The sequence below is a fragment of the Drosophila persimilis genome, unplaced genomic scaffold (genome assembly GCF_003286085.1).
Source record: "Drosophila persimilis strain 14011-0111.01,24,50 unplaced genomic scaffold, DperRS2 tig00000191-arrow-pilon, whole genome shotgun sequence".
In the NCBI taxonomy this organism is placed as follows: domain Eukaryota; kingdom Metazoa; phylum Arthropoda; class Insecta; order Diptera; family Drosophilidae; genus Drosophila; species Drosophila persimilis.
In genome coordinates, this window is record NW_020825298.1 from 5,938,224 (window position 1) to 5,961,225 (window position 23,002).

A 23,002-nucleotide genomic window follows, 5' to 3' on the forward strand; every position below is an offset into this window, starting at 1 on the left:
TGACTGGCAGACAGTCTTTGAAAGTGATACCGTGACACGCACAGATACACACACACACACACACACACACACACAGGTCGACACAGTCACACACATAAAACACGTAAAGTTATAGTTCGGCGGGGACGACGGACGACGGACGACGACGACGCGTCAAACACTCGAATGTGTCAGCCTTTAAAACTTTTACAATTTGATTTGCGTTGTCTCTTTTCAAATGCGGCTGTCGTCTTCCCTTCTCCGTCTTTGTGTTGTTTTTATTTTGGACATTCGCCTTGAAGGTTCCCTAAAAAAACACCGCCAAGGGACAGGCAGGCAGTCGGGAGAACCAAAAGAAGCAGTAAAATATGTAGATGCTCAAAGAAACCAAAGAACACTAAAAAAAAGCATGAGCCCCATTCCGTTTTCCAGAGCTCGTACTCTCTGGTGTGTTGTGTGTGCTTCTTGGCATGCAAGACGACCGACCGACCACGAGACCCTTTTCGGGGGACGACGATGCCGCTATGTGGAGGTACATCCATATGTACATATGTGTGGAGGAGCCTCCTCGAGATTGAGATCGTCGCTGTCTTTATCATTGGGCATCTCTATCTTTGCCCCGGCGTGTTTGTGTGTCTGATTGTGTTTTAAGCTAGAGAGGTGCCCGTGACACGATTATCTGTGCTGATCATGTATCAGAAAATGGATATAGCCATACCCATCATAGCCTCTACTGTACATATGTATATCCTCTGGAAGATGAGCATCAGTCTTGAGTCTTTAACTTTCTGAGGCCCCCCTCACGTATCTAGTCCATCTCTGGTTGCTGTGTACCTTTGCCGCTGACACTTGCACATATTTTCATTTTTTGTTGTGTTCCTGGCTCTGCGGCTGCTGTCTTGTCTGGTGTTGTCCCAGCTGAAATTGTAGACAATACATTTATCCGAAATGCGCCTCTTCACACTTTGGCATTCAGCAGAGATACTCGAGTCGAGCAAGATAGGGAGAGAGATTGAATTACATGCCAACGTGGCTGCTGACATATCATCAAGTGAGAGACCGACTGAGCATCCGTTGTACCATCCATCCACATCCCCATACACATCCCCATCCCCATCCCCATACCATACCCATCCAACAAAATTGCCGTCTAAGCGCGCGGCTGCATCAATTTCAGCGCTTTTGGGTGACATTATTCAATTTAAGTGTTTTCTATAGAATCTTCCCCATAATGAGCATCATGACAGGAAATCTTCAATTGCTGGTTGTGTGCCGCCGCCTCTTTGGATCTGTGGATCCATGGATCCGTGGATCCGTCGTCTCAGCGGCCTTTGAAATCGAGAACTGTGCAAAACTTTGCCAACGTCATAGGCAATGGTCTATGGCCAGAGACACAACTCATCTCTCCGATGGCCGCCTGGTGGGATCTAGGACCACCCAAAATGTCCGACTGCGTAAAAGATGAAAAAAAGAAGCACACACACACACACATAAAGAGCTGAAAATTATGCGGCTGCCTTTTTCAATTACAAATCAAACGTCTGTCAAATGTTGGAAAATATTTGGAAAATACATGCGTACACATCTCTGATTATATAAATAATCATCATAAATGCATGACTGCGACTGTCAGAAAGAGCGGAGGGGGGTCTAGGAGCACGAGGCACGAGGCTCCAGCTTGTGGCATGGGTGGCCCTGGGTGGGCATCGAGTTGCACATTCGTCTGAAATCGGAAAACCAACAAAGTCCAGGCACAAAGCCACAAATAATAACAAAAGACGGTTTGCCGAATTGCATTCTTGATGTTCTGTATTTACGGTATTTGATGATTGATTGGAAGAACTAATACGGCAACGATGTGTGCCTCGAAATAAAACTAGAATAATGTTGAAGGCAGAATATATCATTTACAAATTATAGTAGGTTAGAAATAGATTTACCCATACAACAAATATTTTATAGGATGCATAAAGTACCTCTGGATTGAGGCATTGGAAATATAAAGACTTGTGTATAGCCTCTTAAAGTCAACACTCTTCTGAGCCAAGACTGACTATACCCAGTCGGACCGCCATGAAATCAGCCTGGCATCCAAATCTTAGTTCTACTTGATCTGCCAATTTGTACACAGTTCTAGAAGGCACACAGTTCAACGGATAATATAGCTTGATAGACCAAAATATTCCTGTAATATATAATGGATAATATTTTTGATCAATAGATTGATGTTAAATACAGACATGCTCATAAATGGAGAGTTTGATAAATGTTTATAGATCAAGAGTAATCGTAACAAAGATAGATAGCTCTATAGATATTGAATTCTAACCAAAGATACAAAGCTTAAAAGATAGAAGCATTCTTTCAAATTATGTATTTATCCATTAATGTATCATTCCTCTAGTGCCAGAAGAAGAAACAAATTGCTAAATATGCATTAAAAATATGTGGATCAATCAACAAACCACTCCAAAAGCTTCTTCATTAGGCCAATCTCTGCTCTTCTCCATCTCTTCCTTGAGAGAGGTATTGAGTTATTTGAGAAAACAAAAGTGCGATTAATGATGGAACGATCTATTTTCATGGGGGGTTTCTCCGACGACTCTGTAGACAGCCCAGCATCTCTGCTGTAGACAAATTGATGTGATTTCAGCAATTTGTGGCCATTCTTTCCAGGCGAGAGATCATTATGGTGCATTTATGCCAGCCCAAATTGAAGTGAGGATCTCCCAGCCCAACACCTGGGAGCCACACCACGAACACTCACCTCACAGTACCCCATTGACAGTGCTATTATACGATGAGTTTTCATTTCTCATTTGGGTTCGTTTTTTCTTATTTTTTTTTTTTTTTGTTTTTTGTTCTGGCGTGATCCGAAGAAAATTAAGGCTGCATTGTGGAACCGAAGCGATATGATTAAGCAGAAAATGCTGGAGAGGATGAAGATGAAGATGATGCTGGGCTGTGCGGCAAGGCCCAGCTGCAATCAGCGGGCCCAGCTTGTTGTAAACAAATTGAAGTGGCACTCATTCTCCTCCTTCTCGTTGGCCATTACGGATTGCACTCGGCTACGGTTTGGATGGTACCCCTCGGGACGGGGCGACACGGGACGTATGGATGGATGTACGTGCCTTCATTAGGCCATGCAGAGCGCGTAGGCCGAATGTGTAAACATATTCTGTGAGGGTCTGGGGGTCTTGGGGTCTGGGGTCTGGGGGCATTGATTTCCATTCCGAATGCGTCTCGTGTGCTATGCGTAATTTTAATTGATTTCATTTACGCATTTTTGACTAATGTTCACACGCCCCCGAGGAGTCTCCGAGCGGCAGCGGGGTGCAGCTCATTTAGCATAGACTCGGCGCGTTGATGGACAGAATCAGAAGCAGAATCAGAATCCAACCCCAAAACGGCTGCTGCTGCTGCACTCTGGCCACATTCGGCCCGGCCAGGAATGTTATTTTTGGACCCCTGTCCCACTCGCGCATCCGCCGCGTCGCCCCCTCCCGGCCCGCCAACCCACTCAATGCATAATTTCCTCAAAAAAGAAACCCAACAGAAATCCGTAAAATAATGTTCACTTTGATCTATTTTTGAGCAAAGACTGCAACTTTTTGCTGAATTTAGTTTAAGGCAAAAAAATATTAAACTTTTTAATTGCTAGAAAAGTGCCGGCACTCTGTCGGACGACCCAATTTCGGGAGTCTTTCCGCCTGGGCAATGGGGATACATTTTTGGGGTGTATAGATGGGTTTTTCGGCGGATAGGATCATGACTGAAATGGAAATTTGATTATTTTGTGATGGGCATTAATTTAACTATTTACGTTTGAATTTTCATTTTTTTCAATAAATTTTAAGTCAGAAACTGAAGGCATAGGCTTATCGTATCTTTTGATACTTTATAGCGAAGGCTAATCGATAGACAGCAGACAGCTTTGTCATCGACCAAACTGTATTTTGATAACTGACAAAAAACACTTATAAATGTTTCTATAATCTTGTTCTACACTTACTGTGTTTAACCATAAATAAGTCCCGTAATATGTTTTCAAAAGAACTTTAAAAGATCGACTTGATATTGGTGAAATATGTTTCCTGCAGCGCCCCATGGGAATTTTCATAAAAGAAACCACTATTCATTTTAATAAAATATGATATAAATACTAATCCCATAAACTACTCTAAAATTGAGGAAATATCAAAGAGGACTGACTCTCTACTTCTCTTATCTGATGTTCATTCAACATCTATCATTTCATAAACGTTTCCCCTCTTTTAAGTCTTTTGAAAGTTCCTCTTCATTTGCATAAAATATATGCAATTCTCCCACACTCTGTTAATGGCCCAACTCTGCAATCAAAAACTCCACCGACGTCACTTTTGATTTCCCCAATAGATAGTCTTGGCTTTTGGGGGGTTTCCTTTTACCCAGTTCTGCCATCAATCTCCGTGTTGACATGCCCCAAACCCTGAGCAAAACCGTGTGACTTAGTCACAAAAAAAAACAAAAAACAAAAAAAACATAACTTTAAACAAACCTCAGAGCTTGGTCGGGACCATCAATCAATCAGTCACTTAATATGAATATGAATATGAGCCCGAACCCGAACCCACACACTCATTGTGCGGTTTTTATCTGGCGAGCATTCGCTTACCATTCATCATTATTCGTGAATTTTGTTATCTGTGGCAGCAATGTTGGCAATGTTTTTGTTTTGCGGCTGGCTACTGCTGCAACTGCACTCGAGATTGGACAGGGAATGGAACTCTGGGGCACTTGAAAGAAAACAAAAAAAATCAGCTAAGCAAAGTTCAAACGAGACCCCCCCTGAATGTCGGGGCTACCCACCGACCACACCCAATTGATTCCCGCTCGCTGACTGAATGACCATCTGACTGGCGCGTCAGTGAATTCATTTGTAATGCAGCCGGCATTTGCTTTTATTTCCCCGTAATTGCGAATCTTTTGAAGCGATGCGAACGACGCTCTCGAACTATATCATCATCGTATGCATATTGATTGATTGCCGGGGCTATTTGCTAGGCAATTTGCACGTGCTCCAATTTGTGCTCAGGGGTTTGGTTGGTTGTTGTCGCCTTGCCGTGCTCTCTGCATATGAAATTAGTTACCCAGCACCTTTCCCCACACTGAAAGGAAAAATCCATCGAGTGAACATTACAAATTTGTAAAATATTAAATGAGATATCAAATATTTAATCCGGAAAAGGTTGCAGTATTCTGGTCATTCAAATACTTACATACCTCGATGAGAAATGGTAACAAAACACATGTCGTGTGCATGACAAGACACATTGCTGACATGACTCGAGACTGGTGCAAGCCTTGATTGCACGAATGCAAAAACCAAACAAAATAAATGTCGTGTGCATTGCAAGATGCGAGATTCGACTCTTGCAGATTAATATTTTTGGTTTTGAGCTGTTTTTGATGCTGGAGCTGGACATTGGACCTAAGAAAAAGATATAGATTTTACTTATACTAGTGTGAAATATAAACAATCTGAATCTTTCTGCCGCTCAGTTCACTTTCCCCAAGTTTTCTTTTCCTATCTCACGAGCATATTTCTCGTTTTGTTTTTCCCAGTGTATCTCTACGTTAGCCTTTCCTATCAGTTGATTGTTGTTTTGCTGCACCCACCTGGATTGTCACGTTTCTATTCTCTTTTGTTTTGTTCTCCGTTTGTGCTGTTTTGTGGTTTGTTTTGGTTTGGTTCTTGGAAAGACCCGTAACATTTTCCACCCACCATTCACAATCTTTGATAGATGGCTTGTGTAACTGCCAAGCGAAGCAAAGAGTGTCTGAGTGCGAAAAAAAACCACGAAATTATCAGCCCCAACAACGCTTCGGGGGAATTACGTAGCTCAGTCTGCGAATGGAGTCGGCAAGTGCCAAGGCACTCAATCAATTAGCGATAGTCAAACACTCTCCTGGGGCACATGTTTTGGTCTTTATCAATTTTGGATTTGCATAGTCAGTGCACTGGGAGCCTGTGCAGTCCAAAGGCCTTAAATACTCTGTCAATGTTGCGGGAGTTTCAAATATTCTTTGGGGTTTTATGCGAGCTGGTATCATAGATATAATGCAACATGTACACATAATATGGACTTAACTTTGGGAACATTAATTGATAAATATTCCCTTTGGTCTTAAGAGAATTGGTATCCCAAGAAATGAACGTTCTGTTCTTATATGGAGAGTCTTCTTTATAAATTACTAGTTGACCCGGCACACCATTTGCTGGACTTCAGAGAGAATGGACTTCAGAGACACGTTTGAATCGGGATTCATTCCGATGACCGATGGTTCTGCTAGTGTCTCAATTTCAGGTGGTGGTACTTTTCCTGATCAGCAACACATACCATCTGCCTCATGTTTGAATTGACACATCACAATGTAGATATTTTTTGTGCAACCATCACTTTCGGATGAGCGGAATAATAGACTTGCGTCTATTAGATCAACTGAAAGTCGTTCATACACCTCGTAGCCTCTCGTAGCCCACCCCCATTCCATTGCAGTTTATTATCGGACTGGCACTCGCATAATTCATCGGACAGTATTTTGACAGATTTACGCTGAATTTTTGCTGGCGATTTTCGCTGCATGCCACCCAGCGAGAGCGCGCGTTTTCAATTGCCCGTTGAGTGACACACATTTCCCTGTGTTGTGTGTCTCTGCCACTCGAAATGAGACGCATCATAAATAATAAATAATGTTTTGATAATTCCGCTCAGGCCGAACCACTTTTTCGCTTATCAAATGATGTATGAAGTTTGTTCATTAATTTTGGCAAATTTATCTGGGAAATACTACGCTGTCTGCCTCTCTCTGCCTCCCAGACGTTGAATCGCCCCCTTCCGTTAAGACACAGAGTCTGAGCTGCTTCCGCTGACTGCCTTTCATGCTGCCAGACCATGAAAGTTTCCCAGTGGGAGCTCCGGGAGCCCCCAGCGTCAACGATTCGCACCTCAATGAAGTGGATGGCAAGTACCAGAGCCGCAGAGCCGCAGAGTCCCCGTCTAGGCAGCAACGTGGGCCGACGAGTCGTCAGCGTCATCCTCGAAAGTCTGGGTTGCGTGCAGACGACAGAACTAGACGTAATCTCGGCAGGCCTGTCAAACAGTATCTTAAAGATGCGCGTAGACGTCTTTAAGTCGGCCGGGGGATGGAGACAGGGACTGCCGCCGGCAGCAGCAGCAGGCAGACTGGTTTCCGAGGGAAGCGGCAAATTACAGCCTTTTGACCAAGTTTATGACACACGTTTAGCTGCCAGTCCGGGCATCCCACATGCAGTCAACTTGGCCCACGCTCATCCGCTCATCCGCAATACAGGAAGAATGGAGAAACCCCAACCCAACCGCCTCCCTATTGAACTTTCTGCAGCACTAATATCTTCACAGAGCCGGCCCTCTGCATTTCTATTTTCAATTAAGATCTCGTATTTCAGGCGCCCCACAATCCGACAATTGTTGTTGTTAAATTATTAATTGACATTTGCCTGGCGCCACAGAGGAGCAACTCAAGTGCGCCCAGTGCAACTGCCAGTGCCAGGGTAGTGCTCCCCATGTCTCACTCCCGCTCTATTTCTGTCCACTCTTTCTCTCTGCTTACAAATTAGTTACACAGTTTTTCAATTTACTATATTTCTGAATGGGTTTCTTTGGTTCTTCTTTGTAGGTGAATTCAGTGCGAATGTTTGGCCAGACGACGAAGCCATTGCAGCCGCATTGAATGCAATGGAAATGGGACCGGGACCGAGCTTGGAGGGATTCGAAGCCATCACACACGACAAAGAGAAAGTCATGGAGATTGGTAAGTGTCAAATCCACAAGTGGTTGACTTAAAGTGGATGGAAGTTATCCTTCAGTGCGTTTGTGAAACATATAGAGAATTAAGGATGAAAAGTGGTATAAGTATATGTATATATTTTTGTATAAGTTATACAGGAAATCAATTAAATTAAAATTTAATATTGCAAGAAGGAAAACATGATTATATATATATAGACCAACAAAAATAGATCCCGTACTAGAATAAATAACATTGAGAATTGTTTTTCGAATTTTCCGCTAGACTCCGGAAATTCAACATCCTCGATAGTATAGTGGTCAGTATCCCCGCCTGTCACGCGGGAGACCGGGGTTCAATTCCCCGTCGGGGAGAGATGTGAAAATCCTTTTTTCTTCTTTTTTTATATACCCGATATTCAAACGGTACAAAATTTACCTAAAATCTTGATTCGATAGCCAAGTCTGTCTCTCTTTCCGTCTGCACACTCCCAGAGATACTTCCAGCTGACGACAGTCATTACCCCGAAGAGACATAAACGTAAACCCATCATCAAACCTCCCCCTAGCCATTAACAACTTTGGAGGGTGATTCTAGCCCTGTTTAAATATATTAAATACAAAATTAAATGCAAAACCAAAACCAAAGTCTAGCGACGGCGACTGTGGCCAGAACCAAACAAAAACCCAAAACTATAATCTAACGACTTTCAAGTGTAGCATTTGGCGAGCGGCTTTCAACATCCTCGATAGTATAGTGGTCAGTATCCCCGCCTGTCACGCGGGAGACCGGGGTTCAATTCCCCGTCGGGGAGAGAGATACAAAGTTCTCTTTTTTTGCTTTTCTTACCCGGTATTCAAACATTATAGAACGGTGTAGAGAAGGATGCGTTTTCGAGCCCTTAGTGTAACACATATTCATATATTCTTGATCAGCATCAATAGCTGATTAGTTTGTCTGTCCCAAAAATACATCTGAAGACACCCCCCCTCAGGTACTTAAACCGTGTTAAACACAATTTGTAAACACACCAGGTATCCAGCCCTCGCCACTAAAACCTTAGAGGGCGATTCTAGGCTTGTTAAAATATATTAAATACAAAACCAAACAAAAACCACAGGTACTAATGAAGAACAGAATTACAAGTGAATTCTAACGATTTTCAAGTGTAGCATTTGGCAAACTGCATTCAACATCCTCGATAGTATAGTGGTCAGTATCCCCGCCTGTCACGCGGGAGACCGGGGTTCAATTCCCCGTCGGGGAGAGATGTAAAACTTCTTTTTTTTCTTCTAATTTGTTAAATTGTATGTTTAAGGCAAATTTTTCTTTTCGCTGGATTCTTACATCACACAACATTTGTAATCTATGTCAAAATAAAAATAAGACATTTTGGTATTAGTTTCACATAGTATCCCTATTGTAACAAGTCGGAGCCATCTGTTAGAAAGCTAAGTATTCATTTGGAATAAGTATTCATTTGGAATTTGTTACTCCAACCAAAAATAAGTTTATTTTACCGATCGAAATTTCGCTGTTCGATTCGAAGATGTCCCACTTTTTTGATACCCCGATGTCTGTAGCAGTGCGCTTGCGTCCAATGAACAACATTGAGTTGGAATCTAAAAGCAGCACTGCGGTGAAGCGAACACCGGACGGATTGCCCCATGTGTCGGTGGATTTCCATCAAAGCTTCGCTTTTAACTATGTTTTCGACCAAAGGGATACCCAGAAGGATCTTTTCGAGGCCTGTGTCCAGACGAGGTTGAAGAGACTTCTTCAGGGATTCGACGTGACCATTTTGGCCTACGGCCAAAAGGGTTACGGCAAGACCTACACCATGGGCACGGACTTCAATGGTGTGATGGACGACAACGTGGGCTTGATACCGCGAGCCGTGCACTACCTCTTCCAGTACATTGCAACTCTGAAGAAGTCGTACACTTTCCGTGTGAGCTGTTCGTTCGTGAAGATCTACCAGGAGGAGCTATTTGACCTCCTCTTGCCAAGAAATAATTTGAGCAGCCGCCTTGTGGGGCCCGGTCTGACAGAACTGGAGGTCAGCACCGCCCAGGAGGTAACCGATCATCTGATGCGGGGCTTTGCCAAACGGGCAGTGGGCGAGAAGCCTTCCGAATCCCATTCCATATTGACATTAACATTGGTGGCCAGGAAGTTGGGTGGAGGAGGCCCTGCCTCTGAAACCACCACCAAGCTCAATTTTGTAGATCTGGCCGCTTCGGGATCCTGGATTTTTGGCAACGATGCTGACCGATCCAAGGAGGGTCTCGTGGCCCTTGGCAACGTGTTGAACACCTTGGCTTATGGGGAAATTGCGCCCCAATACATTCCCTACGGACAGTCGTTGCTGACGAGCCTGCTGCAGGACTCGTTGGGCGGCAGGTCCATTAGACTGCTTATTGCCTGTGTGAGTTCCGCCGAGGCCAATGTATCCGAGACTATGAGAACTCTTCGCTTTGCGGATCGGACTCTGCCAGTCATGAAAAAGCCAGGGCTGGGATTGGATCAACAGCATGAGGATGAGGTCAGTAGGCTGAAGGATATCATTCAGCAGCTGAGCGGGGAGCTCTTGAGAGCAAAACAGGCGGTGGCTAAGCCGGATGATCGTCAGAGGTTGGAGGATCGGGCCAAGAACCTCGAGAAAAAAAACCTAAAGCTGCATCAGGAGCTGGAACAAATCCTAATCGATACAGCCGATGCGGATGTGCGGGGCGGCATTCTCGCGAGGCACATCGTCCAATCAAAGACGCACGTTCGTCGGATAATGACAATGCTGGGATTACAGCGACAGGAGGAACCCGGTCCCCAATCGGTTCAGAGTGAGGGCAACCAGCTGTTGCAGACGCTTGTGGAACTCACTCGCATAGTATCGGACACCACTGGGCAGTTAAGGGCAAGGGACAATCTATATCTACAGACGCACAGCCAGCAGTCGTGGCAACAGTTCAACAACGGCGGTGGAGACTTCGGATTAGAAGCAAATGCTGCAGGACCAGAAGATCACGTTTCGACACAACAACAAGGAAATGACGAATACTATGACAGCGCCTGATGAAATTTAAGAACTATTTAACTTGGGTCAGGGCATATTTGATATGGTATCTAAATTATGGTTATAAATAATTACAGTTTAACGCTTATGCGTTTCTAGTTCTAGTTTCCAATATGTACTGAATGGTTTTGGCTCAATTGTACCTATCAAATTCAACGAAACCCAAACAATTAAAAAAAAGAACATTAACCAAAAGCGAAGAAAAAAAAGAATTTTTACATCTCTCCCCGACGGGGAATTGAACCCCGGTCTCCCGCGTGACAGGCGGGGATACTGACCACTATACTATCGAGGATGTTGTGAGCGCCTCGCCAAATGCTGCACCTGAGAATCGTTAGAATATAATTATGTTCTCCGTTTGGCTCTGGCCACATTCGCGGGCCAATACTCGTACATATGTACGTTGTAGTTTCTAATTTGTACTGAATGGTTTTAGTTCCATTTTTATTATACAATTTAGCAAAAAATTTGTCTTTACAGTGGACACGAAGCTTGTGAGACCCAAAAAGATAGAAAATTACATAATTGAACACAAAAAAAAGAACTTTTACATCTCTCCCCGACGGGGAATTGAACCCCGGTCTCCCGCGTGACAGGCGGGGATACTGACCACTATACTATCGAGGATGTTGAAGGCATCTTGCCAAATGCTACACTTGAAAATGGTTAGAATATACTCTTAGTTCTCTTTATCGTGTGGTTCTAGGCAAAGTAGCGGGACCTTCGGTTTTGGTTTTGCGTTTAATTTCGTATTTAATATATTTGGACAGGGCTCGAATCACCCTCAAAAGGTGTTAATGCCGGAGGGGGAGGATTCTTGATGTGTTTACAAATTATTTTTGACGCGTTTTAAGTCGCTTCGGGGCTGAGGACGGCCTGTATATGTTTGTATCTATGGGAGTGTGCAGGCATTTATGAGAGAGAGTGGGTAGATTTATGCGCAGCGCTGCGTGTAATTATAATTTATCGTTGTTGAAATTCCATAAAACTTTAACACCTCTCACCTTGGGACCGCGAAGTGCAGCAGAGAGGAGAACAGAGAAGAACAGAAACCGAAACGAACCCGGCAAGGAAACAAAATGAGCAAAGATGGTGGAAGAAGAGGGCCTGTTGCATGCTTAATTGCACTTCACTTTGATGAACAGTCATGGAATGGGGGGCACCACTCGAGAGTGTTAATGATGCAACAGACTCAAAGAGACAGAGTTGCATTTACACCTTGGCAAGCTGCACCAAGAGATTTGGTCTCGTTTTCGAGTCGATTGTTTTTCTGTATCTCTAAGATCCAAGGCATTGCAAAAGTGTGCAAGAATGGAACAAATTCCAAGCATTTTTCCACATGTTGCCGACAGCATGAAATGTCTTTCGGTTTATTTATACACACAATGAAAACTGTCGCCCACGTTGACACAAATTTCTTGTACTCTACGAAAATTTCCATGCTGCAGATACTCACATACACACACGAAGAGGCTCTGTTGTATCTGTGAGATGCCTGGACAGTAGTGCTGCTGCTACCAACAAAAAAAGACTTTGTCTGCTTTGTTTTTGGGTCTCGGACTTTTGCTTTTGACTTTGATTTAAGGCCCAGCCACACTCCAAGTGACATCTACTCGAACCTTTTCTGTTCCAGTGAGAGACCTTGTCTTTTGTCTTCTGTTTTCGTTGATTTGGGAGCCTGTTGCGCACATCTGATGGCCATGTTGAGAATGCGAGTGACCTGCAGCAGAGCAACAGAGAAGGTTCGTCCCTGTATCTGTATCTGTATCTGTATCTAATGTGAGTTCTAACAATAAACCCAAAGATACAGATTCGTTACAGATACAAACGATCCATTGGGCCCGCCACTCTGTCTGGCTGGGCCTGTTCTGTATATGTTTATTGTGTGGATTGTGGATAGGAAAGTGTTCCCCCTGCCTGTGCCGCCCGCTTTTCACACGAAATACTCGAAAAATCCAGCATGGAATACATGGTTCTATTGTACATATATTGTATACAACAGAATAATGGGTATTTGCTCGATTCATTGCTGGAAATTCCACCCCCGCCTCCTGCTCCTCCCCCACCTCCCAGCACAGACAGTTCTTCAAACTCAAACAAATTTCAAAGCACAGTGCAGTGCTAATGGAACAGGTAAATTGGAGTCGAGTCGGGAGTCTCGGTTAGGGGCTTTTTAGCACAGGTGCTAATTGGGCAATGCAGCAAATCCTCACGTTTATCTTTGGGTTTCCTCCATTACGCGTATTAGCACGAAGATCATCGTATGGAAATTTCGCGCTAGAAAGAGTTTCAGAATTTTTGCCTCTAATCAAATGCGTTCCACACAAGTCATGGACTCTGCGCATTCCACTTCACTCCACGTTGCATGCACCACTCCACTCCACTGCTGCAATACTTTGTTGGCTGAAAGACAAGTGAACAAATCCAATAAGATATAAGACGCATTGGGTACCCAGCGAAAGGATAGAATAGAAGATTGGGTTTAGAATAAGTTTTTGGGAACTTATGTATATGACTTTTCGAATAGACTTTCTGTAGGTCTTTTAGTTATAAAAAGCATATTTTTTAAAGAATTTTGTATTTCTTAATTTTGTTATATGAAGGTCCCAAAGGTGTCTGGATTATTGTGGGGTCTAAGTTTATGTTTGTTCTCTAATAATTTTCGAAGGATAGATTATCCGTGATTATATGTGCTTTCTATTATTTTTGAGACAAAACAAAGTTTTGCAAGTTGAAATTTTTTTATTTTTTTTTATCACCATCATTGATAATGTTTTTTGATCAGATATTCGTTGTGCATAAAGATCCAATTTATTGGAAAACCTTGAGTTTGGGTCAAATGTTCACAGCTTATCAGGGTTTCGAAGAATCATCGGGAGACTCTTAACTTATTGCTGAAAAATTATACCGATTCATGATTTCATCGAAAAGAAGCAATAAAACAAAGTTCTTTTTGTACATTTTGCACCTGCAAACTAATGGTTAATTTAAGAAATTATAAACATAAATCTGCAGAATGATTCTTGAATAATGCTACGAAATTTATTGCAGCCGCTGATTCCGATTAACCAATCGGGTTTGCAACATCTTGGTTCTACCAAAAATTTCCCCCTTCGGCTGAGATCTGATCAAGGGTATCGATAGAACCAACTTGATTTTCTGGTTCCCCCAAAACAGTGGCCCTCTGCTCGGCTGCAGTTTTCTGGTCTTTTGGTCTCTGGTGCAACACACAGTGCCGCGTCTGGCTGTGCGCCGCATGACTCCTACACTTGAGAAATCACACCTCGGGGGCAATGGCAGGGGCAGAGCAGCAGAAGAAGTGGCTGCCACAACAGCAACTACAAAATCTGGGCAGCCTAAGAGCTGAATGGAATGGGAGCTAAAAGGGCATCATCTATAGATTGGACTAGACAAAACCAGAGCAAAGCAGACCCAGACCGAGGCGGAGACGGAGGCGAAGGAGCAAAATGAATTATGGCCGCGGGCGTGATAATAAACGGGAGATCAGACCCCGGGTCTGGGGTTGGGCATGGGGCTTCGACTGCAGGAGGTTGAGGTTGAAGTTCGGGAGCCATTCTCTTGAGGGTTATCGCTCTGGCCATAAACCAAGCAAACAGAACTAGGAAAAACTCTTGGCTCATTCTATTTGAAAGTTAAAACAATCAATATGACATCTGTGCAGTCTTTTAACGGGAAATGGCTTTAAAAGATATATGTAAATATCATTTAATACTTAAGGAGTGCAATTGCGACCTGCGGATGGATATTAAGATCATATTAAGCTTTTATATTCTTTGAAATGCGGATCAGAGATATTACTGATGCGTTTTTAATGCCAAAAGTGTTCAGCGAGGCCGAAGGTCTAGGACTACCTGGTGGCTAGAAAGGAAGAAGTGCTAAGCGCTTCTGACACCAGGTACCCGGCTGCGAGGCGAGACCACAAGGAGAAGCCTATCGTAGACCATAATTAGCCGCGACTACTGTGCGGCTAATGAAGGCGGAGAGGCTGGACATGGAAGAGGGAACCGCAGCCTAAATGATATCTTCAAGAACGAGTAAGAGTATCTCATGGATACGCTCGTGAGAGCAACAGCAAAAGGAGTCAAACTATTAGTTGGCAATGGTGTTGCTGCTAATCACTGGCTTGCGTTGCCTCGAATCGCTAACAAATTCGACCAAAACTGTTATTATTGTTGCATGCCCCCATATGCAAAAGGGCCCTGCAATTATGCACCGAACCAGCCCCCAACAGTCCCCCGCTGTACTGCCTCTTCCTGGGGCACGTCCACATCTCCCCCATGCTGCCGTATCTAGATATGTCAGTTATAATAAGCAGCAGCGAAATACGAGCGCACAGACAACGGCCACGACGACGACGACGACGACGATGCTAACCAAAGATCAAGATACACACGCTCGCGAACACAGACACAGATGCATCCATACAGACATAGATACACCCATACTAAGGGGAGGCATAAAAAAACTTGAAATTCAACCAGAACGCTCTCTCTTGCTTTCGTTGTTGTCTCTCTCGGCTCTTGTCGGTTTTCCTCTATCGGCTGTTGCTGAGCAATGTTGCGAAGTCAGTGCAACTTGTGCCGCATCAAAATGTTGCCTTTACACCGTTTACAGGGCGTGCTAGTAGGAAAACCAGGTAGCCAGATAGCCTAGCAACATTTCAGATGCTGCTGGCCGCCACCTCGTTGTACCAACACACCCTGTCACCGGCTCTCAGCAACATTTACCCCGTCGTATATACCCATATATATTCTTGTTGAGGAAAATACGCGTTGAATCTTTTTTTGAATCTTCGAAGTTGCGGCCGCGTCGCTCCGTGTTCGAAATTTGCGTGTGTTGGGTAGGAAATTCGTGAGATCTTTGTGATAATATCACATAAAAATATCGAAAATATATTATCAAACAAAAAAATATATAGTATATTTTTTTACCTGTTGCACATTCAGTGTTCTGATATGTGGTACGCGATTCGTGGCGTTTGTTTCTGTTGTTTACACTGGAGGGTGTATAATTAATACACACATGTTTACGGATAATATTATTAACTAAAAAATAAAAGGAAAAACGTGTTTCCATCAAGTCTGTTTCAACAACAAATGATCAACAAAAGAACAGAAGAATATATCTATGTGGATATCTATTAAAAAAAATGATAAATAGTGTTTATGTTGTGCTAGTGCTGATCGATTAAAACCAAAAATAGTGCAAAACCTTCTTTGAGATCCAGCGAAATAACAAGAGAGGGGAACGAAAATGGATTGAGGATTGAATTTCACCTGATTTGTATTGCCACCTTTCGTATATAATTATAATCAACGTGATCACGCGCTCACACCATCCGCACACACACACAGACGCACACACCCACACGCACACACACACAAGAGGATACAACAACAACAACGTTTCCAACACCAGATGCAGCAACAACAACGTTAGCAACACTCCAGCTCCAGCTCCAACAACAAGTCCAACAAAAGCTTCTTGCATCCGTCCCGCCCGTCCTCCAAGGATCAAGTTTGGCAAAACCCATAATTCTGCGTCGGCTCCATGGTGTCGCCGGCTTGACCGACGCCGTCGCCATAGCCCTCCGGCCCCCTCTGCTGGCTGCTCCTGGTCCCCCCCAACGGGGCGCTATAAACAAAACCCAAAAGAAGAGAGCATACGAATCCAGTTCTTCGGCGCACACAGATACCTCGTAGAGACAGCGAAAGAGAGATAGAGAGAGGGAGATCGTATTCCCCCCCTTGCCTCCCCCTTCTAGAGATCCACGATCTCGTGTGCTTTTGTTTTGCTTTTGTTGCTTCGGCTGCTTCGCGTTTATTGTTTTGTTGCACAGCCCAGAAGAGCGGAGAGTGAAGAGTGGAGAAGAGAGTGTGGAAGGAAGACTCTGTGAAAGGAGAGGAGGAGAAGGAAGAACACAACACCAACAAAGTTGCATTGCAGCCGCTGCCACAGCCGCTGCCCCGCGCACCGTATAACAATCATCAGACATGGCGCCGAAATCCAGAAAGAAGAAGGCTCATGGTAAATATTAATATAACATTTCTTTGCTTTTTATACTCTCTCAAAACGAATGCCGGAGTCGTCGGAGTACGATACAACTTGAGCAATCTACAAATCTCCAATGATCTCTGCCAGAACGAGGGGGTATATATGGATTCTATAGGAGAGAACTGAAAGAATGTAACTTTGGGAAGAAATCCCCAGCCGGTGAAAGAGGAACAGTCTAACAATCTGAAAACAGTTGTCCTTAAATGTATGATACTATAACAAAACAAAAAACTGTCATCTATAATACTCTCTAAGAATCTCCTCGAAATATCCGTTGCACCGTCTAGAAATTCCTGGAATAGATAGAAATCATTTTCTATTCTATACTTTTCTTATCCATTTTGAAGATCTACGTAGATTTCTTCTATTGATTTCTTACCTTTAATTAGTGTATCCCCTGTTCGTATTGGTTCTTATTTGTTTAGCCCGATTTGAGTTTCCCTGGGGAATGGCTGGCTCTTGTTCTTGGCCATTTATAGTTTTATTTGCGATTCTCTAAGAGATTTTCCCCCCAAAGCTTTCACTGGCTGTGGTGCCACAGAGAGGAAGACTGCCCTGCCTGGTCTTGGGCCGCTTATCGTGGCGCTGATCGGCCATGGCGGACAAGTTGGTGCCATTATCATTGTGCCATGATCATTGTCGTCTCATAAGTATGCAGCGCTCATATTACAAATCTTTGAGCATATCCTGTTGGCCGCCGACTCTATCTCCTGCCACTCTGAGGCACTCACTGTGTTTTCAATTGAAATTCGTTTGGTTTTTCGTTATGTTTCTAATTGCGTTTCGTTGTTCAGTTCGGCTCGGTTCGGTTCGGTTTCGGGAATCTTATTCTATGCCAAGTGTGGCTGGGACTGAGCCCTGACCATCCCATCGCCAGGAGATCCCATCGGCTTAAAATATGCGACGTCTCCGCCTGTCGTTGTCTCCTTTTTCCTCGGCTGAGTTTGCCCATGTTTTTCTTAATTTTTTATGACCCTCAAGCAGGTAGAATCCGGGAAAAAGATTGAAGAAACGAAAGAGACAGATCAAGAGGCAAGGGAGATACAATGGGGCCCGAAATACAAAAAAAAAAGGAAAAGAACGAACAAAAAAGATCAGCTGTCAATTTTATGGGTGCCACAGTTCTTGTTCTCTCTTTCTCCACCTCCAGCTCTTCCTCTCTCTCTCCCTCTGGGGTGTTGCATGCCCATATTTTATGCCTTTTTTTGTGTGTGAGCCCAACATTGTTGTCATTTCATTTGCTTAGATTATTTTGATATGCATCTGAGCATTTGATTTGATTTTGGGACCTGGGATGGGCCCACGAACCGAATTTTATGACTGCGCGTGGGGATGGATTAGGGAATACACAAACAGATAATCCCCCATCATTCTTTAGATCTTTTAATAACATCGGAAAAGATGTTATTTAAATAAGAATTGTATGCAACAAGCAACCTGATTTCACTATCTCCCGTCCCACTACGTTTACGTGTGACTGTCAACTACGTCAGACTACGTTTACGTGTGACTGGAAACTACGTCAAGCGGCAGAAATGGTATAAATTCGTTTCTAATTTGGTCAGAAGTATTATAAGACATACTCGTAATACCAATACCTCTAGTTATATACCATATCTTCCCATTATTTGATTGGAATGAGGTCATTCCCTTATGATACATATTTTTTATCAGGGCAAACACGTCATACAATAAATATTTAAATGCGAAAGATGCCTAGTAAAACGTTATCATAAATTTATATTGCCTCAAAATACCATTTCAATTGTGAATAATCTCGGATGAAAACGACTTAAAATCGTACTATATTTTTTCTTAATCTTTAGAAGTGTTTTTTCTTTTGAAACTAACAGAAAATTGAATCGGTTTTCTATGAATTTGTAAAGACTACATTTTCAGAGTTATTATAATTAAATTTTCTATATTTCATTCCTTTTGATCTGCATTTCATTCGTTTAAAAACGCCTTGAAGTCGCTTTAGCATCCCGTCCAGGTGCAGGGCAGAGCAGAGAGCTGTCTGATTATATGATTTCCTTTGTGCAGTCACAGTCACAGTCGCAATCGCATTCCCAGTACCCAATCCTCAGTCCTCAGTTCTCAGTCTCTCTTAATAATAAATTGGCCACGGGGGGTGTCGTCGTTCCCTGCCCCGTGGCCCGTGGCCCTGCCCCGTTTTTAGTCAGGCGGTCGGTTGCGCCCATGACAAATCGCAACAAATGCCAAACAACAGACAAGATAAAACCCTCGAAAGCGCAACAAATACGAAAAACACCTTTTGATGTGGGCATTGTGCGCAAAGACAAAAGATATCAGGCATAGCACACAATTGCAGGGAAATCAGACGTGAGTTTTCCTCGAAAATGCCCCGACAAGAAAGTCACTTTTTGATTGAAACTTTAAGCTGTCCAGGACCGAAGAGAGCTCATAAGAGGCCATGATATAGGGCGACATATGCTTGAATGAATGTAGTTCCACTTCTCTCATCACAAGTGCTGGACAGACGTCGATTCTACGTGACTGTGCTGTGCTGTGCTGTGCTGTGCTGTACGGGTATGGTATTAATGATCGAATGGAAGCACTCGAAATGTTGTTTCGGAGAATCACCTTCACAAAACAAAACTCCATGCTTTCTAAACTGATATGGAATTTGACGATAACAGCCCTGTGATAGTGTGCAGGCGTATGCGCGTGCGTATCTGTGTGTGTTTATGGCAGGCGCTAAATAGTACCAATTCCCAGGTATATGACCGACCGACTGGCCGCTATTTAAGTTATAGGTTTGGTTGGGAACTACATCCTAATCTTATCAATTTTGTCGTCTGCCGCCGCTGCCGTCGCCGCCGCCACCGCCTGTTCACGTAAACAAACAAAATAAAAATATATATGCTTATAATAATAGTAAACGGAAAGGGAAACAAAAACAAGTCACAATGATCTAAGCGTTATTTCGACTATAGTGATACCTGGTAATCAGATCATATTCCAATTTAATTGAGATTCAAGACCTGATAGGAATATGCTAAAGAATGATTCTTTTGGGCAGCATTTGCTCCATTGCAAAGGTGCAAATCAAACGCGTAGAATGTTGCTGTACCGTGTATAATAATATAGTAATATAACATACAAAAACCCGCTTAATTTTACGAACAAACGTGTGCCTGTGTACACATTTTCGAATGCATTTTAGTGGCATTTTTAGCCGCCTCAGCGCATAACTTACAGATCTCTCGGAGAGAGAAAGAGAGAGGCATGCCCCAGAAAAACAACAGTAACTGTACCCTTGTCGAACACATCTAAAACATATATATTATATTTCAAACTGACGTTTGTGCTGACCATTGACCGAATAGTTTGTGGCTTGCACTTTTCACACGCGCAAAATTTCCTCAGTGAAATTTCATTTATTTTTACTTTAATTTAAATGCCAACCTGTCGATTTATTTCTTTTTTCATCGGCCAAGACACGCAAAAGAGGTCATTGATTTGTCCTGGGGGGGGTCCTCTCTGTGTGTGATCAGCAGAAACCCCGACTAGACGACGACGACGGCGACTACACGAAAATCGCTCTAAATGCCGTCTGGTCGCGGTCGCGTCTTTAGGCGGAATCAGACAATTGGTTTCTGTCTGATCTGGCGACGCCGTAATAACTTCGAATCGGGGCTACGTGGCTTTCATTAAATCAGCTATAACTCTGACATTGGGCTGGCCTAAAGTCACATGAGGTTAAAGCCACACAAATACTAGAATAATAATTAAGTCCCCCAGAAGATTAGCTAATGTTTCCACGAACTGCAATCACAATTTAAACGCGTACTTTCCCCAATAAAGCCTGACTGGAAATGAAATATAATAGGTTTTAATATGATTATTCTCTTCACAGTGTCCGACTAAAGTGTGAAAAATATCAGTTTTAATACTGAGAAAATTGTTGCATAAATTAGAAAAAACTTAAACGGTTGCAGAAAGATGGAAAAATTGAATTAGCTAGTGGAACTGGCAGTTACAGGCATATATTATATTTTAATGAATTGTTTGATTAATGAACCCACTTATTCTCATTAGAACCCGCAGCAGGTAGGGTTTATTCACACTTGTACCATTGAAAAGATGGAGATTTGATCTATAAGAGTTCGGTTCTCTTTGAGTTCTCTCTCTCTGAAAATTAAGGTCTTGTTTTGTGAGAAGATCAAGATCTCCATTCATTATCGGATAAGTAGAAAATGTTTGCTTAGTTTTATTTTCTCGGTTCCGTTCCCCTGCGGTTCGAGTGCAGCGTCCGCATATCCTGTTCTGCGGATCAATCTCATTCCATCCCATTCCCAAGCGATCCGATCCGATCCGATCTGTCGCCAGCGTGTGGAACACACATGTGCGAGGAGAGCGCGTGAAAATGACGACTAAGGAGAGTCCCAGAGTATGGTTCTGCCTCTGGTGCTGTCCGTCTGCGGGGATGTGCGATGTGGGATGGTGGATGGTGGATGGGGGATGAGGATGAGCGTTCGTCGTTCTGCACCGAGGAGATGCGGATATGCTGAATGCTGAGTAGGCGGCAGCTGCTGCTGTTTGTCAAAACATTGGCATGGAATTTTGCTGTGAGGCGAGGCAAGTGAAATGAAATGTATCTGCCAGATACATATGCACATCTCTCTCGATGTCTGCTGGTGGGGCATATGTAAATGCAGTTTCCTGTCAGGCAAAAGAAACTCCATTAGCGGACAATAACAACAGCAGCATCCATGAATTCCCCTTAATTTCGTTGACGATTAATCAAAATCAAATAAATGCAAGTAACTTCGGATGGGTACTCCTCCATCTACTACTGCTGCTCCTCCCTCCGCCTCCTCCTCCCTTTTCCTGAGCTCCGACCTGCTCCTGCTGGCTCTTCTGTTGATGGATTTCATGATAAATGAAGTGAAATTTGAGTGAATTTATCTTGAAGATCCGTTGTTAAGGCTGTTCTTGGGTTGTTTTCTTTGTGTGGCATCTCCACAAACAAATGCGTTAAACGCTTCAAGCGATTATCTCTCAGACCTTAACTTTTGGATGATTTACATACATACATATGTACATATTCACGAGTATGTGTATAGTCGGTGGGTTCTTTCCAGCTAATGGAAACTTTGGTGCATTGCTAGCTTTGGTGAATGTAAATAGATGAGAACATTAGGGATTAAAACTTTCATTATCTTGTGTCTGTGTTAGATCTCCGTAGTGGTTCTATTTTTATGACCACCACTGTTTGCATGCCCCGTTATTTTTACGAGTTTGCTTTCGGCTTTTGATTTATGCAGAGGATTAACATTGATGCTATCGCTGCTCTGCTGCTCTGCTGCACTCTGCCTAGCTTTACGACTCTCGACACTGTCTCTCTCAAGGTCACTGGCCATAATCTTCACACAACAGAGCTCTCCCATTAACAGTGAGCTGTTAAAATCGAACAGTGTTTACGGCCGCTAATGGAGCGAGACACGTTCTCGTATTTGCTTTGATGTCCGAAATTCTATAACTTTTATTGTACTCCTCCTCTCCCCACCCATCAGTTATTGTTGCTGGCGGATAAGTAAATGTGTCGCACCGACAGACAGCACGGCGGCATGTTTATTAGACTACAAAACCCAACAGCAACAACAACAACAACAACAACATGTGTACAGTGGCAGACAACTGTTAGCCGCACAATGGGAAAAACGAGAATCGCGTTTCGCAAATCGCACATCGCTAGCCAATGACAACGCACAATGGCACGTATTGCTCATTTGGGCGTATGTGCATGTCATATAAAGAACCAGTCGGCAAAATCTAGTCATTCGACTATGGGATACCTGAAAATCAAATCTAATCTCACGATGAAATACAAATTCATAGAAAATTGCTGGGATTTTTCATTACCTTCGATGTAATATACAATATATCACATTTGAAAGGTTTGTCAAGATGCATACAGGTAGATTAAAGCTCCAACTCCAACTCTATTAAGTATGATAGCCTTGATTCTAAAAGAATTTCAGAAAATGGAAAATGTAACGCTTTTAGGGAAAAACACTTTTCCTGTATACCCATATACCC

The 23,002-nt window shown here is 43.2% G+C and overlaps 1 protein-coding gene and 5 non-coding genes across 7 annotated transcripts in view; 4 read left to right on the plus strand and 2 right to left on the minus strand.

The window, feature by feature from the left end:
- Positions 1 to 23,002, plus strand: part of LOC6588982 (bone morphogenetic protein receptor type-1B) — a 66,881-nt gene that overhangs the window by 28,179 nt on the left and 15,700 nt on the right. Inside the window, exon 2 of one of the 2 annotated variants that reach the window (XM_026988582.1) lies at positions 7,678 to 7,812. In XM_026988582.1, the coding sequence (XP_026844383.1) occupies positions 7,678 to 7,812 (135 nt within the window). Of the gene's footprint in view, positions 1 to 7,677; positions 7,813 to 16,294; positions 16,910 to 23,002 lie in introns of those variants that run through there. The other variant, XM_026988583.1, reaches the window with a different exon arrangement.
- Positions 8,091 to 8,162, plus strand: Trnad-guc. Its single transcript has one exon. It is a non-coding gene; the product is annotated as a tRNA-Asp (tRNA).
- On the plus strand, positions 8,531 to 8,602 carry Trnad-guc. The gene has a single exon. It is a non-coding gene; the product is annotated as a tRNA-Asp (tRNA).
- Positions 8,984 to 9,055, plus strand: Trnad-guc. The gene has a single exon. It is a non-coding gene; the product is annotated as a tRNA-Asp (tRNA).
- On the minus strand, positions 11,085 to 11,156 carry Trnad-guc. Its single transcript has one exon. It is a non-coding gene; the product is annotated as a tRNA-Asp (tRNA).
- Trnad-guc lies at positions 11,417 to 11,488 on the minus strand. Its single transcript has one exon. It is a non-coding gene; the product is annotated as a tRNA-Asp (tRNA).